General features: G+C 36.6%; 1 protein-coding gene across 4 annotated transcripts; it reads left to right on the top strand.

The window, feature by feature from the left end:
* The first annotated feature begins 1537 nt into the window (after positions 1-1537).
* Positions 1538-16343, top strand: LOC139940921 (uncharacterized). Of its 4 annotated transcripts, none has more exons than XM_071937316.1 (10): positions 1538-1761; positions 5558-5674; positions 6318-6406; positions 6970-7066; positions 7226-7292; positions 8553-8672; positions 10797-10916; positions 11661-11687; positions 12728-12834; positions 14387-16343. In XM_071937316.1, exons 1-10 carry the CDS (start codon positions 1753-1755, stop codon positions 14450-14452), a joined length of 819 nt encoding a protein of 272 aa, XP_071793417.1. In that variant the 5' UTR covers positions 1538-1752; the 3' UTR covers positions 14453-16343. The 4 variants fall into 4 exon arrangements, with proteins under 4 accessions (XP_071793417.1, XP_071793416.1, XP_071793420.1 ...); XM_071937315.1 differs by having other exon boundaries at positions 5558-5743; XM_071937319.1 differs by lacking the exon at positions 5558-5674.
* The last annotated feature ends 106 nt before the right edge of the window (positions 16344-16449 follow it).

The following is a 16449-nucleotide window of genomic DNA, read 5'->3' as shown; positions in this document are numbered from 1 at the left end:
ATTAAACGAGCTGCACTATTTTGTAATCTTTGAACTCTGTCCAAATGACGTTGCACCAAATAAAAAGAGATTGCCATAGTCAATAGGAGAGACGACTAAAAGCTCTGACAACATGATGGAGAGTATCCTTATCCAGGTAATTGAAATTTATTGATTTGTTTGTTTGTTTGTTTTTTATTTCCAAATATCACAATAAATAATCATGAAACATACAAGAAATAAGAACAACGAGTGATAAGAGGAGGGCACCAGGAAAAAGCCTGGGCTTATACAGAGCCTGGACCCTTGATAATGTAAATTAATAGGTTTTAGTTTATAACAATAACAATATTGATTATTGAAATTAAGGTACGGTGAAGGTATAGTGCATACAGCAAAAATAACACAAAACGATGATTGTTTGTAATTAAACTGTTTTGAAAAAATTTGTTTGCTATGCAGCCATAAATACATAATGAGAGTTGATAACAAAAAGGAAAATTAACCGAACATTATTTAGGAAATTACAAAACTTGATAATTTGGAATGGATAATCATGGTACGCGTGTAGTTACAGGTGGTGTCATTTTAGACGATACTGGTTATAAGTAGGTTTTTCATGTATTTTTTGAAGCTGTGCACAGTTCAAGTGAAGGTATTGGGGTGAGCTGATTCCAGAGTAGGGGGCCTTGATGTCTGACTGTATTCATAAAATATAAAGTTGGCACAGGCTAGAAACTTGCTTGCGAATTTTCACATGAGAATCAAATTGTATTCATAAATTGCGGACAATATGGTAGGCCTCCGTGAGTATGGTGAAGAGGAGCTGTATGACCGAACGAGTTTACGTTCAGCACCAACTTGCAGAATGTTCTAATGACCGAGGGGCCTGCTAAGATACAAATTGAGGCACTGGGCAATTTTGGTAAATTTTAATGACCAGTATTTTCACTTGGTGTATCCCATCAATGATCATACACGTAACCTGTGTAAACCTGAACTCAATAGGTCATCGAATTTACAAGAGCATATTAGAATCATCACAACCACTGAGACCGGTAAGTGTTGTAGGTAGGCCCTACGTGTAAACTATAAATGCACAACCAATTGGGGAGTTATGTAGTTTTTTTTAAGACCCGAATTTTTGACTTTTCAACCTCTTGAACTGGAAGACAAGGTCAAAATAGGGTCATGTCCGTGAGGCGCTTACAGAGTTTTGGAGGATGTATGTGTCCGACGTCCTTTGTGTATACTGCTGTAGATCAACAAAGTATGATTTTTTGAAATAATAAACTTTTTCATAATTCAAGAATGGATGACGTAACTTGAGAGGTTTGCTCTCCTAATAAATATCTGAACTGTATGTGAAGTTTCAAGTTCGTACGAGTTTGGAAAGTGTGCTTTTTGAGGACAAGGGACTCTGAGGCGAAATATTTTTTATAATAATAATGCAAACTTTGACTTTCCGGTCGTAAACTTTTTTTAATATAGCCCAAATGAGGGCGCCCTGTATGGTGCACTGGCCGCGCTGTTATTTTCGCATGTGCACTATTGTCAGGTACCTATGTGTGTGGGTGTGAGCACGTAAGGTACACCAGCGCCCAACCAACAACCACATTCGAGAGATCGAGAATGTTCCGTCCCGGCGGCCCATTCCACACACCCATACCACCCCACCCACCTGCCATGCCTGCCGGCCATCATCCAATCATACCAATTCATCAATCACACCCATGATCACCAGTTCCCGACCCTTCCTGTCGCTCGGTATATATGGAAAATGTAAGTATAATAAACTTATTTATCTATTATTAATTTTAATATAGTTTATATATCTAGGGCCATTTTTCCAACTCATGAACTTGGCTTGGGCTAGCACTATTAGTATTAAAAAAGTATTATATTTATTATTAGTAAGCAGTAGGGCCTAGCACAGCTTTCTATTTTTGAAAGTAGATAGCGTGGCTGTGGCTTTGCACATGGAATTCTACCTCCATGCTTTGCAGCAAGCCGACTGATCATGATGTAGCCCAGGTGGGACTCCTCCGTTGCATGCAAGTGGCACTGACTGCTGACGTCCTACCACTCAGGGCTATAATCATGATGATTGATGATTGTTGTTTGTCATGTTTGTTGTTTGTTCGTTGTATTGCTGTTCTGTCCCAATTTGATAATCGTCCCAACTATAGTTGGGACTGGTCCCAAGGTTACACACCTATATTCCGACACCCCTATGTTCCGACACCCCTATGTTCCGACAACTCAGGATAGGCTCCTATATTCCGACACCCCTTTGTTCAGACACCCCTATATTCCGACACACCTATATTCCGACACCCCTATGTTCCGACAACTGAACCTATATTCCGACACCCCTATGTTCCGACACCCCTATATTCCGACACCCCTATGTTCCGACACCCCTATGTTCCGACAAGTTGTTCCCGCACATTATTACTCAGTTGATCAATAACAAAAACACAACTTGTATTACGCAAGGTTTCCCAGTAATTTTCGACCGGGATTAGGTTTGAACATTCATAAAATGAATTTGTACTATTTTAAAAAGTGATGGAATCACGCATGCATTTAATTTTGTTTGTGGTGGTTATACACATGAGTATGGCTCCCCGAGGTAGCTGGCAATAAAATACTCGTTACTTTGCTATTGTTAGGTGCGTGTCCGTGTTGATAACATTTCATGGGCGTCAATTAATAAAAATTCCAACCCTCTCCTGCGTTTATTGCGGCGATGTGTAATTTCTTTCCTTTGCCCCCCCCCAACATTTTTTTTTTAATAATAATAATAATCATAATAATTTGTTAACAATTAATAACAATAAATAATTCAGTCCTACCACCCCCTCCATTACTCAGTCCTCTTCTAAAGAAATCGAATATTTGTAATAGCAGAATCTTGTTATACAAATTAAACTCCTTTGTGGGACTACATATTAAAGATAGGTTACCGGTACGTTCATGAACTAAATTGCGAACATGTGTAGTTTCTTCAAGTCACACCGTTTTTCTTTAAAAACAAAATGGCTAACACAAAATATTGGTACAGGTTGTCGGAACATAGGGGTGTCGGAACATAGGGGTGTTTGGGTCGTTGGAATATAAGGGTGTCGGAACATAGGGGTGTCGGAATATAGAGGTGTCGGAACATAGGGGTGTCGGAATATAGGTTGAGTTGTCGGAACATAGGGGTGTCGGAACATAGGGGTGTCGGAACATAGGGGTGTCGGAATATAGAGCAGTCACCGGTCCCAAAATAGTTGGGACGATTATCAAGTTGGGGCGTAACTAGTTGCGATAACGTAACCCTCCTCCCGACGGCCGCAAGGCCGAAGGGTTATGAGTTTGTTTCGAGCGGAAACGGTTGATCTGGTCCAACACGTACAGTTTCGACAGCTAGTCACCCGATTTGCCCCATTTTTATTTTACCACTTTCAAAAATCATGACACAAATTCTGAGGGTACGAACTTAATCCGCAATGTCTAATGCAGCCTGTCATAATAAATACTCAAAACACCATTTAGGAAATATTTTGAAGAAAAATGGACAAAAACTTACCAGATCCCGGAGCGAATTCCCACGTTCATATTTCGTAATTGTACGTGTTTGACCAGATCAACCGTGTCCGCTCGAAACAAACTCGTAACCCTCCGGCCTGGCGGCCGTCGGGAGGAGGGTTACGTTATCGCAAATAGGGTGTAACTAGCCCACCTTGTTGAGCTGTTAATGGCTCCACTTTTAACATCGGTCTCATAACTGTCGCCATACAGTGATGAGACCGATGCTAAAAAGCGGAGCCATTAACAGCTCAACAAGGTGGGCTAGGGCGTAACATTGCCCATTAACAGCTCAACAAGGTGGGCTAGGGCGTAACATTGCCCATTAACAGCTCAACAAGGTGGGCTAGGGCGTAACATTGCCCATTAACAGCTCAACAAGGTGGGCTAGGGCGTAACATTGCCCATTAACAGCTCAACAAGGTGGGCTAGGGCGTAACATTGTCACACCGTATCAAAGGAAATGGTGTGGAATGGACCAAATGTCACTACCTTTTTATATTTATAGCTCTACTCCTAGAACTATTATGAGGTTCGTTCCACTATCGTCTACTCCTAACTACTAGTACTACACTAGTAGAACTATGAGGTTCGTTCCGCTATCATCTCCACTTACGGAGACGATAGCGGAACGAACCTCATAGTTCTAGATAACAATAGCTCCAGGTCCATGCTGGTGTCACTGAGTGTCAGCATGGTGTCAGTTGGCCCACCTCGCGACCTTATTGAGCTGTTAATGGCTCTCTTTTAACATCAGTCTTATGACGTGTCTGTGATGAGACCGATGTTAAAAGAGTCGAGTCGAGAGCCATGAACAGCTCAACAAAGTGGGCTAGGTGTTGGTATACAGGTCACTGCGGACTGACAGTGACACATACCTGCCAGTGTGTCACTGTCAGTCGGCAGTAAGCATGCTGCTACTCCTAGAAGAAACTCATATCATAGTTCTATGAGTAGCATGCTGCATGTAAGTATACTTCTACTTAATTTAAATTAATACTAAATAGGCAGGCAGCATGCTGTATGACAGTGACACTGGGTGACACATGGACTATACTTTATACTAAATAGGCAGGCAGCATGCTGAATGACAGTGACACTGGGTGACACATGGACTATACTTTATACTTAACAGGCAGGCAGCATGCTGTATGACAGTGACACTGGGTGACACATGGACTATACTTTATACTAAATAGGCAGGCAGCATGCTGAATGACAATGACACTGGATGACACATGGACTATACTTTATACTTAATAGGCAGGCAGCATGCTGTATGACAGTGACACTGGGTGACACATGGACTATACTTTATACTTAACAGGCAGGCAGCATGCTGTATGACAGTGACACTGGGTGACACATGGACTATACTTTATACTTAATAGGCAGGCAGCATGCTGAATGACAGTGACACTGGGTGACACATGGACTATACTTATACTTAATAGGCAGGCAGCATGCTGTATGACAGTGACACTGTGGGTGACACATGGACTATACTTTATACTTAATAGGCAGGCAGCATGCTGAATGACAGTGACACTGGGTGACACATGGACTATACTTTATACTTAATAGGCAGGCAGCATGCTGTATGACAGTGACACTGGGCGACACATGGACTCGAGTTGATCTTTGAAATTGAAGCCAATAATAACAATAAAAATAAATAATATAAATAATAATTACATTAGTTAGATAGAGTGCTAAAATTAAGTGAGTTTCTAAGCGCTATAGTAATTAGTGGCATCAACTGAAATAGTTAAAAATGAGGAAAACTAAGACCACATAGTTTTGAATTTGACTGATAACTATTTATTTGTATTCATAGCTGTTTTACAGGACTTGAATTCACGAAAGGGAGGGGGAGGGTGCATGTTACTTCTAGAAACTATAAGGCTCCCCTGTGAGCTCACAGTCAACGGGGGAGCCTTATAGTTTCTAGAAGTAGGTGCATGATCTTCAATATTGACTCTTGTGATATTATCTTTTTCAGATTATGGCTTCAATAATGTTGGTACTTCTTGGTGTCCTCATCTTAAATTCATCATCAGAATCAGAATCATTACCAGGATGTCTATCAACTGAATGTACTAAAAGTACTAAAAGTACTGTTAGTACTAATAGTACTAATAATACTAATAGTACTAATACTAATAGTACTAATAATACAAAAGCACAGGTTGGTACACTTCAAATTTAGACATCAAGTTTAATATTAAAATGATCAGCATGACAATGATAGATGTGCAGTGAGACTTGCTGTAAAGGACTCGCTCTAGACTACCCAATGACTTACCAAACAAATTCTCACAAGGACTAATTACTGGAGGGCAACTCTGTGAATTACTAGATATGTTATGTTTTATTGTTCCTACATTATGTATGTAGCGTAAGGTACATTTTAAATTTTCTATACTTTGTTTAAGAATTTTAATGTTTGTAAGTAAGCGCATTGATGCCGCTGCTTATGCGCTATATAAATGTTGTTTTTGATGTCATCAAGAACTTGAGAATTGCCGTCAATAATATCAAAAAAAGCTGATCTTATGGATTCCCCATTTATGCTTATTCAGAGGATTGAATCATTTTGTTTTTTACCAGTAAATGTTGGCTTCCATCCTTACAGAGCCAAACCATTAAAATTTGCTTTGTAGGTTTAACAGTTTATTTTGTAAAGGTTTGAAACGATTTTCCTTTGAAACATGTGGTCATTTATACTATTGTTCCCAATGTTATTTTTGTATTCTCTTTAGGAAAAGTATAATTTTACTCAATGTGAGATTCAAGAAGAAAATTCAGACGATGGTTGTAGCTCCGCACAACACAAGCACAGCACTAAGAAGTAAGATAAAAATGGGAATTTTAGCAACTGGATGGCCGGTTAATTTCATTAGTAAATGCCTGGAACAATTTTAGAATGCCCAGTTCGTTTTGTTTTTTGCCTTAATTTGACAGAAAGGCTTATTTATTCCCCTGGACTTTTCATTTGTAAAAGTCCCTTGCCCTTAGTACTTGGTACTTGGTGTTTATCCTTCGGAAACTTCAGCGTGGGTTGACAAGGAGGTCAGGCGAGCGCTGTCTAATTCATTGCCCTACCTCACCAAGTTACTGAATGTCACTTAGATCACTGTTTTTCCCTATTATATTGTTTTCTCATATACCCGTTGCTTATGCTAAAAACAACTTCATCTCACAGAGCCAAAACTATTTCAGGGAATATGTTTCACTCATTTCCCCCAATAAACTACAACACCTATGCAAGTTATATTTCAAGGGAAGATTTCTACCATCATTATCTCCTAACCGAGTAAGTCTAAGGTAAATCTGTGGCAATTTCGTTTTGTGTCGTACAAAAAGAACCCAAGTTGTTTGAGTAATCTTGACTATTTTTGATTTATTTTCCAGCTGCTGTTGTGAATGTCCTGAAGGCACTTTCATGGCCAAAAGAAACACATGCAACTATTGCAGAAACCACACCAAATGTGATCCAAACCAAGAACTGGTAAGGTACCAATAATACACCAGACTGTTCAATAATCAGTTCTAAGTTTGTCAAATATGAGAGCAACTATTTAACCTAAATCATTATAATATGCGCATGTTGTGTGACGTTTTCATAACTAACTGTAGTTTTACTCGTTTGATGATTTTTAATTTGAAGGAGAGCAATGGCACATTTGTCGAAGACCGGAAATGCAAGTGCCGATCATTTCCAATTTCATACGAAGGTAAGACAAAAAACAATCAAGTTGAACTCGGGTGTAACTACAATAAATCTTGTTTTTGTTCAACTCAAATTTGAATTGAAATTTTATCCAGTCAGTTTCTGTTTATTACTTGACATTTGAAATAATAAGTCGCCCTTGTAAATTTGTTTGTGTTTTTGTTTAATTTTAGCAATTTTGATTTTTTATACAGTCACTTGTTTGCTGTAGGCTGGATCCTCACAGCATACCCTTTGACACTTACATTGATAGCCAGTATTTCTCATTCTCATTCTCAAACTTACATTTATTTCCATACTTCATGAAAACAGTACAAAGAAATTGTTTAAAGAAGTAATCAATAAACAATGCTATTTAAAGGCAGTGGACACTATTGGTGATTACTCAAAATAATTATTAGCATATAAACTTACTTGGTAACGAGTAATGGGGAGAGGTTGATAGTATACAAATATTGACTGCTTCGAGTGCTATGGTTAAAACTATGACTCCCGAGGTGATCCACGGAGCGTTCTATTTTCCCGAGGCGAAGCCGAGGGAAAATAGAACGCTCCGGGGATCACCGATTGCACGAGTAAAAGCAGTCAATATTTGTTTTATAACACCCCAAACATTTCTAAAACCTGTATTATTATTATTAAGTTACAGACCTGAATGCTACAATCCACGGACGACGCGAACACAGATTGCAAACACTTTTACCTACTGTGTTGCATGTAGTGTCGGACAATCTGAAATGGTTACAGACTATTAATTTATCATCCTCGTACACGCAACGGACGTCTGGGTAATGCACGCCGCGTGCTAGTCTGTCGGACTAGCGCACGGCGCCATGTGCTAGTCTTCGGACTAGCGCATGGCAAACCGACGCTCTATCACACGGCCGTCGTCTAGCAAAACTAAGACATGTCATGTGACGCGCTCTAAACCAATGAGCAGGCACAATACTTGCAAGGGGTGTTATAATATAAAACATTGTGAGAAACAGCTCCCTCTGAAGTGACGTAGTTTTCGAGAAAGAAGTAATTTTTCACAAATTTGATTTCGAGACATCAGATTTAGAATTGGAGGTCTCGAAATCAAGCATCTGAAAACTCACAACTTCGTGTGACAAGGGTGTTTTTTTTTCATTCATTATTATCTCGCAACTTCGACGACCGATAGGTTTATTATTTTATGCATATGTTGAGATACACCAAACTGTAAAGTTTGTCACTGAAGAGACTACAATAAACTATGTATGTTTTTCTTTTTCATTTACAGATTGTAAAAGAATTAACTGCACAGACTTCCCTGCAGATATGACAACAAAACGACCTGATACATTTACCAGTACTGCACAGCCTGACGTATCAGGTGATCCACTGACGCCAAAAGAATCAGGTGAGACAGATAAGAACACTGCACAGCCAAGCAGTTCAGGGGCTGATTTCACAAAGCAATAAAGTCGATTGTAAAACAAATTGTCAGTCTCACCATAGTGATTTGTATTGTGGCATTACACATTACTATTAGCATACGATTGATTTGAAGTTAAGATCAATCCTAGCTCATTGTGAAATCGGCTCCTGGGATAGAAGGGAGATAATGACAACTCTTAATAAACAACATGCACTTATCAACAAAACACTGATCTACCAATACAAAGAATAAAACAGTGTACTAGCGAGGGAAAGGCCTTTTTTTCAATAGCTTTGTTCTTGGAAGAGCACATTTTTATTTGAGAAATTGTGAGAAATGGCTCCCGAAGTAATGTAGTTTTTAAAAATAAGTAATTTCTCACTAAAATATTTGAATTGAATTCGAGACCTCGGCTGAGGTCTCATATTCAAGCATCTGAAAGCATTGCTGGTGGGCCTCAAATGAAATTATGTGAAGGGTTTTAGTGGCGTGTCATGGCCAAGCGGTTAAGAGCACCTGAATTAAGCATAATCAATTAATTTTTTTGAATCCTTTCACCAAAGATCAATACTGACATGAAAATATATTCCATGTTCGCTCAAAATAATGCAAAAGTATGTTTTTGGGTATCTCGCTGCACTTTTACTTTAAAGCTTTTTTCACAGAGATACAATTTTATGTAAAATGTCTACATGAAGTGACCTTATTAAGGATGGGTGCAGATCGTGATAGGGAGGGAATTGTTGCCCTGGTTGGCTAGTGCACTATAGTGTCTTCCAGTTGTCAGGATGTTAACTGAAATTATGCCATGTCTTTCCTATCTCTATCGTATCTCTCTTATAAGTAGCGTAAGACAATGAGAAGAAAATAAACCAAATAAGAAAGTCTCTAAAATTTCAACTACTTAATAAATGCTGTGTATTGTGGCTGCCATTATTCTTGACTTGATAAATCTATCTTTTATTGTTTTTAAACAGATTTAGTACTGTTATGAAATGAAAAAGGGGTTTTATTTTGGTGTATAAAAATAAATTCTAATGTGCATGTTTTCTTTCTAAATGAACAACAGTAACTAAGTAAGAGAAGAGAACGGGTATTTGAACAAAAAGTTTCAGATTTCTATTTTTCTTATCAAAAACTATGGTTAGTAATGTTGAAATTATTTTTTTATACATGGCTCACTACAAACATTGCCAAGCAATAACTCTAAATATATTTCTTAAACAAGAACTGTAAATAATGTATTACAATATAAACTTGAACTTAAATTATCAAAACAAAAGTAAGTTTATTTTGGGGTTTCTACATGTTACTATTTAATATTGTTTTTTTTATGTTTGTAGGCCTAAAGTATCCACAATCTTGCTCTTATGAAACTCATGAATGCCAAAGACGGGCCTGCTGTGGTTTACAACAAAGACCATCTTGCTTGCTTTTTGTTTGTATTTTTCTAGAGTCAAAATTGAAGTACTTATTAATTTGCTGTATATTGCTATAAAGCCACTTGGCTCTTGTGTTTGTTGTATTTTTGTATTGTAACTTTGTAATAATTTAATGACATTTTTTATCTTTGAATGTTGTACATTACAGCATGTGGCCTTTGGGCAACCAGTTTATAAATATACTAGAAATTGTACTTACAAGATAAAGTACCATATGGTAAAAATGTAAATAATGACACTGTAATGTACAAAAAATTTCAAAACAAATATTGAAATAAAAAATAAAGAGATATAAGAAAAGACATTTTGAGAAAGATGTTAATAAAGAAGGAGCGTTGCTTCAAATAAATATTGTGTTTCGGTTTTTAAATCAGTAAATGCCCCTTCATCAATCATGCTTCATCTTTGGCAGATTCCCCCCCCCCTATAACATTTTGGTCTGGAACTGACCTATTGGTGATTACTCAAAATAATTATTAGCATATAAACTTACTTGGTAACGAGTAATGGGGAGAGGGTTTTTTTTTTTCATTCATTATTATCTCGCAACTTCGACGACCGATAGGTTTATTATTTTATGCATATGTTGAGATACACCAAACTGTAAAGTTTGTCACTGAAGAGACTACAATAAACTATGTATGTTTTTCTTTTTCATTTACAGAATGTAAAAGAATTAACTGCACAGACTTCCCTGCAGATATGACAACAAAACGACCTGATACATTTACCAGTACTACACAGCCTGACGTATCAGGTGATCCACTGACGCCAAAAGAATCAGGTGAGACAGATAAGAACACTGCACAGCCAAGCAGTTCAGGGGCCGATTTCACAAAGCAATAAAGTCCATTGTAAAACAAATTGTCAGTCTCTCCATAGTGATTTGTATTGTGGCATTACACATAACTATTAGCATACGATTGATTTGAAGTTAAGATCAATCCTAGCTCATTGTGAAATTGGCTCCTGGGATAGAAGGGAGATAATGACAACTGTTAATAAACAACATGCACTTATCAACAAAACACTGATCTACCAATACAAAGAATAAAACAGTGTACTAGTGAGGGAAAGGCCTTTTTTTGAGAGTCTTATAAGTCTATGAGAAATAGTTGAGAGGGAACGGTGCCCAAGACCAGAGCAGCAATGGCTGGTTAACTAACCCTAGAAACAGTTGCTCTGGTTATAGTCAAGATTGTAAATTGAAATTATTTGATTTATTTCTCATAATGAATTGAAAATCTCTCTTCACCATTGGGCAAATCAGCTCAATTAACCACAAAAATCAGCATATAGTCCTGATAAAGATCTGTTAGGTATGATGTCATCTTATTCAAATTGCCCCCTCACCAGAAGTGGATTGAAGGTCTGTCATTGGCTGATAGTAATGTATGGTGCTTAGTGTTTACTAATGTGTACCCGTTTTGAATCATTGGGCCCCAACGGTGGTTCCATAACAAAGGTTCCATTGTGCAATCCATGTAACATTGCTAAATGTTTGTCTCAATTTCTTCGCACTTTACAGAAGATCCTAAAGGAAGTTGGCCAGAAAGTAAGTTGCTTTAATTCATTTTAGTTTAGATAAGATGAATTAAGAGAAAAGAATTGTATTGATATGAAAGAAAATAAAGATGAGGTTGTTCAGAAATTGTTTTCCAAGTTCTAACCTATGTTTTTGCTAATTATTAGATTTTCTAACAGACCTTTATATTTAATTTGCCTAAAATAGTTTTGCATGACCACTGCATAAACGTTTCTCAAAACAAGTTAAGTGGGATCTGACTGATTGATGGTTAGGTCTTGAAGCAAGACTAATACCTTCTATCTGAGCATTGCTTTTTCACTAACTACAACGATGCTGATCGACAAGTAGTTTTGTGATGGCGCTACTTGTAAAATCTTATCACACACACATTTTGTGACAAGATCTTAACCGAATCATAACATATTATTTATGTGTTGTTATTAAGTCTAAAAAAAAACAGTCAGTTCAAAGGATTATTTATGTCATTCATTTCGAGTCTTGAAAAGTGAAAGAGTATAAATATTGCATTGGTGTTATTACCACTAAGTTCAAGTTGTCATTTGAAGAAGAAGAAATTGTTGACATTTTTAACAAGATTCCTTGTGGTAAAGCCCCAGGGTGTGATTCTTTAAGCCCTATTGTTATTAAACAAGCTAGGTACTCATTGGCAAAACCACTTGCAAAGATCTTCAACATGTCTTTAACTTCGGGAGTTTTTCCAGAAGGCCTTTAAAAAGCTAAAGTTACCCCTATTCATAAAGGTGGTGACAGAAATCTCATTGGCAATTATAGACCCATATCAGTTCTTTCGACATTCTCAAAGACTTTTGAAAAACTCATCTATAGAAAGCTACTATGTATTACTGTTAACTACTCATAATTTGAATATAAATAACAAACTTTGAAAAATGTGTAAATGTACATGTAGGGCAGCAATAAAATAAGTGTGTGCAAATTTGTAATTGTTGATTATTTTTGAATCTTCTACAAATTTGCATCCTCTCCCTTTTGCTTATTTTGCTAAAGTCATTTAAATCAACTTAAAAATTACTTTTTATTTTATGTAGGTGCTATAGGTGTCGTTGGAATTGTTAGTGTTATTTGCGTCATTGAGTTCATTATTATTATCATCTTCATCTGCCAACGTAAACAACGGCACGGCTCTGTAAACAATGTAAGTGATTACAATTAATGTTATAATCAAAGTAAGCTGTTTCCCTCACAGGCTGACAACTTTCAATGAAGTTCTCAGGCCATAGCTATTTTTGGTACTTAAGCAGAGTAGAGATGAATCTAGCTGTCAAAAAGTGTGTTTAAAAGAAATTACTGACTTGCTAGACTTAAAGTTCAGCAAATATTTAACAAAAATAAAGTAGCTATGCTCAATTCAATAGTTATCGGGAAAGGAATTAAAGTCACCTGGAAGTGGTATTTTGTCAAAATAAAGCTTTTGTCACTAACATGTGTTTTGATGAGTGAAATGTGAAAAAACAGTTTACTAAGGTTTAAACAAATTAGTTCTTATGCTATTTAAAAATTTAAGAGTAGACCCCGACCCGAGAGGGCGCTGTTCGTGACGTCAATCGAGGCAGACTTGGCCTGCAATGCGTAGAGTAAACATACTTGCAAAGTAAATGTATGGACCAAGTCGTGAGTTTGTACGATTCAAAAAAATATTTTTTTGTTTTTTTTCCCGGCAATGCCGACCAGGTGTATTGCTACTGAATGCAGAAAAACACTTTTTGAAACGTACCAACTCAACCCCCCAAACGTCATCCCCCAAACAACTTTATATATATTTTAAACATATAAATCGTGACAAACAATTATTAAAAAAATTCACTAAAAAAAAAGGGCTGATACAGAGGGCAGTTATATAAAGAAAACACAAGAAAATAACAGCAACAAGTAATCTTAAAAAGAAAAAGCATTCCAATAAAAGTGAGTTATAAGACTTCTTGAATAAGAAAAACAAATGCTATTCGATCCTCTGAGTATCAAATAATCCAAACTTCCTCTTTAGTAAAATGGTTTCATTAAAAGTAAAGCTACTATTTTAGTAGAAATAAACAAAAAGTTCTCTTCTTTCATCCTACTACTTTAACAACAAGTCCCTCATTACATCATAGACATTCTGCAAGTTGGTGCTGAACGGAGACTCCTTCGGTCAAACAGCTCCTGTTCACCATACTTTGCAGTTCCAAGAACAAGTCACACCACTTTTGCCGATAGAGCCTTCTCGGTATATGGACCCAAACTCTGGAATAAACTTCCCAATCACATCAGGGACACAACATCACTCAACACATTCAAGACACTTCTGAAAGCCCACTTGATTCGTGAGGCCTACCATCAATGACTTTTTATTTCTTCTGTGCCTCAGCGCTTTTGAGCAAACTTTTGATTTAGGCGCTATACAAATTACGTTTGATTGATTGATTGATTCATGGAAAGGCTTCAATGTAACAATTACTGGATTGTTCAACTATAAAACAATAAAACATCCAAAGAATCAGATAAAGATAAGACACAACACTGGTATAATAAGTGCTACCAACCAAACCAAAACAACAATAATCACAAAGAAAGTATACAAAGATGATACTATTATAACCAACATAAAACACCCAAATCCCTACCACTGATGAATCAATCATTCTTTTAGATTTATATAAAAATACCTTGAATTATGAATAAGAATAAAGAATGTTGTACTCGCTCTCCAGGTGGAGAACCAACGTGAAGGACAACCACTAAACTCTCTACCTCCTTCAAGTGACAACACTCGTTGATGATGTTAGTGGTGGTCGCAGTTCAGTGCTGGACCACCAAATACAGTGCCCATGGCTGTTGCTATGGGAAAGGAGCAGTGCACTAAAGGTGCCTGGAGCCCTGGACACCCATGTACTACAGAAACTGTTTCATCTAATTCACCAGAATTGGAGAGGCGCCCGGAACAGGAATCTTTGGCTCAGTTACACATAATTCCCTTTCATAACAACAAAACCATATTTTTACAAATAAATGAATATGCAATATGCAAAGTTATTTAAAGAAACTGGACACTATTGGTAATTACTCAAAATAATTGTAGGGATCCGCCAAGTGCGCCCTTATTGTTGAACTTCTAAAAAGTTTACTTTTGGGATTGTCACGGGACGATCTTCCTCTTTTTCAATAGCTTTGTTCTTGGAAGAGCACATTTTTATTTGAGAAATTGTGAGAAATGGCTCCCGAAGTAATGTAGTTTTTAAAAAAAGAAGTAATTTCTCACAAAAATATTTGAATTGAATTGGAGACCTCGGCTGAGGTCTCATATTCAAGCATCTGAAAGCATTGCTGGTGGGCCTCAAATGGAATTATTTGAAGGGTTTTAGTGGCGTGTCATAGCCAAGCGGTTAAGAGCACCTGAATTAAGCATAATCAATTAATTTTTTTGAATCCTTTCACCAAAGATCAATACTGACATGAAAATATATTCCATGTTCGCTCAAAATAATGCAAAAGTATGTTTTGGGGTATCTCGCTGCACTTTTACTTTAAAGCTTTTTACACAGAGATACAATTTTATGTAAAGTGTCTACATGAAGTGACCTTATTAAGGATGGGTGCAGATCGTGATAGGGAGGGAATTGTTGCCCTGGTTGGCTAGTGCACTATAGTGTCTTCCAGTTGTCAGGATGTTAACTGAAATTATGCCATGTCTTTCCTATCTCTATCGTATATCTCTTATAAGTAGCGTAAGACAATGAGAAGAAAATAAACCAAATAAAAAAGTCTCTAAAATTTCAACTACTTAATAAATGCTGTGTATTGTGGCTGCCATTATTCTTGACTTGATAAATCTATCTTTTATTGTTTTTAAACAGATTTAGTACTGTTATGAAATGAAAAAGGGGTTTTATTTTCGTATAAAAATAAATTCTAATGTGCATGTTTTCTTTCTAAATGAACAACAGTAACTAAGTAAGAGAAGAGAACGGGTATTTGAACAAAAAGTTTCAGATTTCTATTTTTCTTATCAAAAACTATGGTTAGTAATGTTGAAATTATTTTTTTATACATGGCTCACTACAAACATTGCCAAGCAATAACTCTCAATATATTTTTTAAACAAGAACTGTAAATAATGTATTACAAAAAAACTTGAACTTAAATTATCAAAACAAAAGTAAGTTTATTTTGGGGTTTGTACATGTTCCTATTTAATATTGTTTTTTTTTATTTTGGTAGGCCTAAAGTATCCACAATCTTGCTCTTATGAAACTCATGAATGTCAAAGACGGGCCTGCTGTGGTTTACAACAAAGACCATCTTGCTTGCTTTTTGTTTGTATTTTTCTAGAGTCAAAATTGAAGTACTTATTAATTTGCTGTATATTGCTATAAAGCCACTTGGCTCTTGTGTTTGTTGTATTTTTGTATTGTAACTTTGTAATAATTTAATGACATTTTTTATCTTTGAATGTTGTACATTACAGCATGTGGCCTTTGGGCAACCAGTTTATAAATATACTAGAAATTGTACTTACAAGATAAAGTACCATATGGTAAAAATGTAAATAATGACACTGTAATGTACAAAAATTTCAAAACAAATATTGAAATAAAAAGTAAAGAGATATAAGAAAAGACATTTTGAGAAAGATGTTAATAATAAAGAAGGAGCGTTGCTTCAAATAAATATTGTGTTTCGGTTTTTAAATCAGTATATGCCCCTTCATCAATCATGCTTCATCTTTGGCAGATTCCCCCCCCCGCCCTTATAACATTTTGGTCTGGAACTGACC

The sequence above is a fragment of the Asterias amurensis genome, chromosome 8, assembly GCF_032118995.1.
Source record: "Asterias amurensis chromosome 8, ASM3211899v1".
Taxonomy (NCBI): Eukaryota; Metazoa; Echinodermata; class Asteroidea; order Forcipulatida; family Asteriidae; genus Asterias; species Asterias amurensis.
Note: the sequence above shows the minus strand (reverse complement) of the source record. Positions and strands in the feature narration are given on the sequence as shown.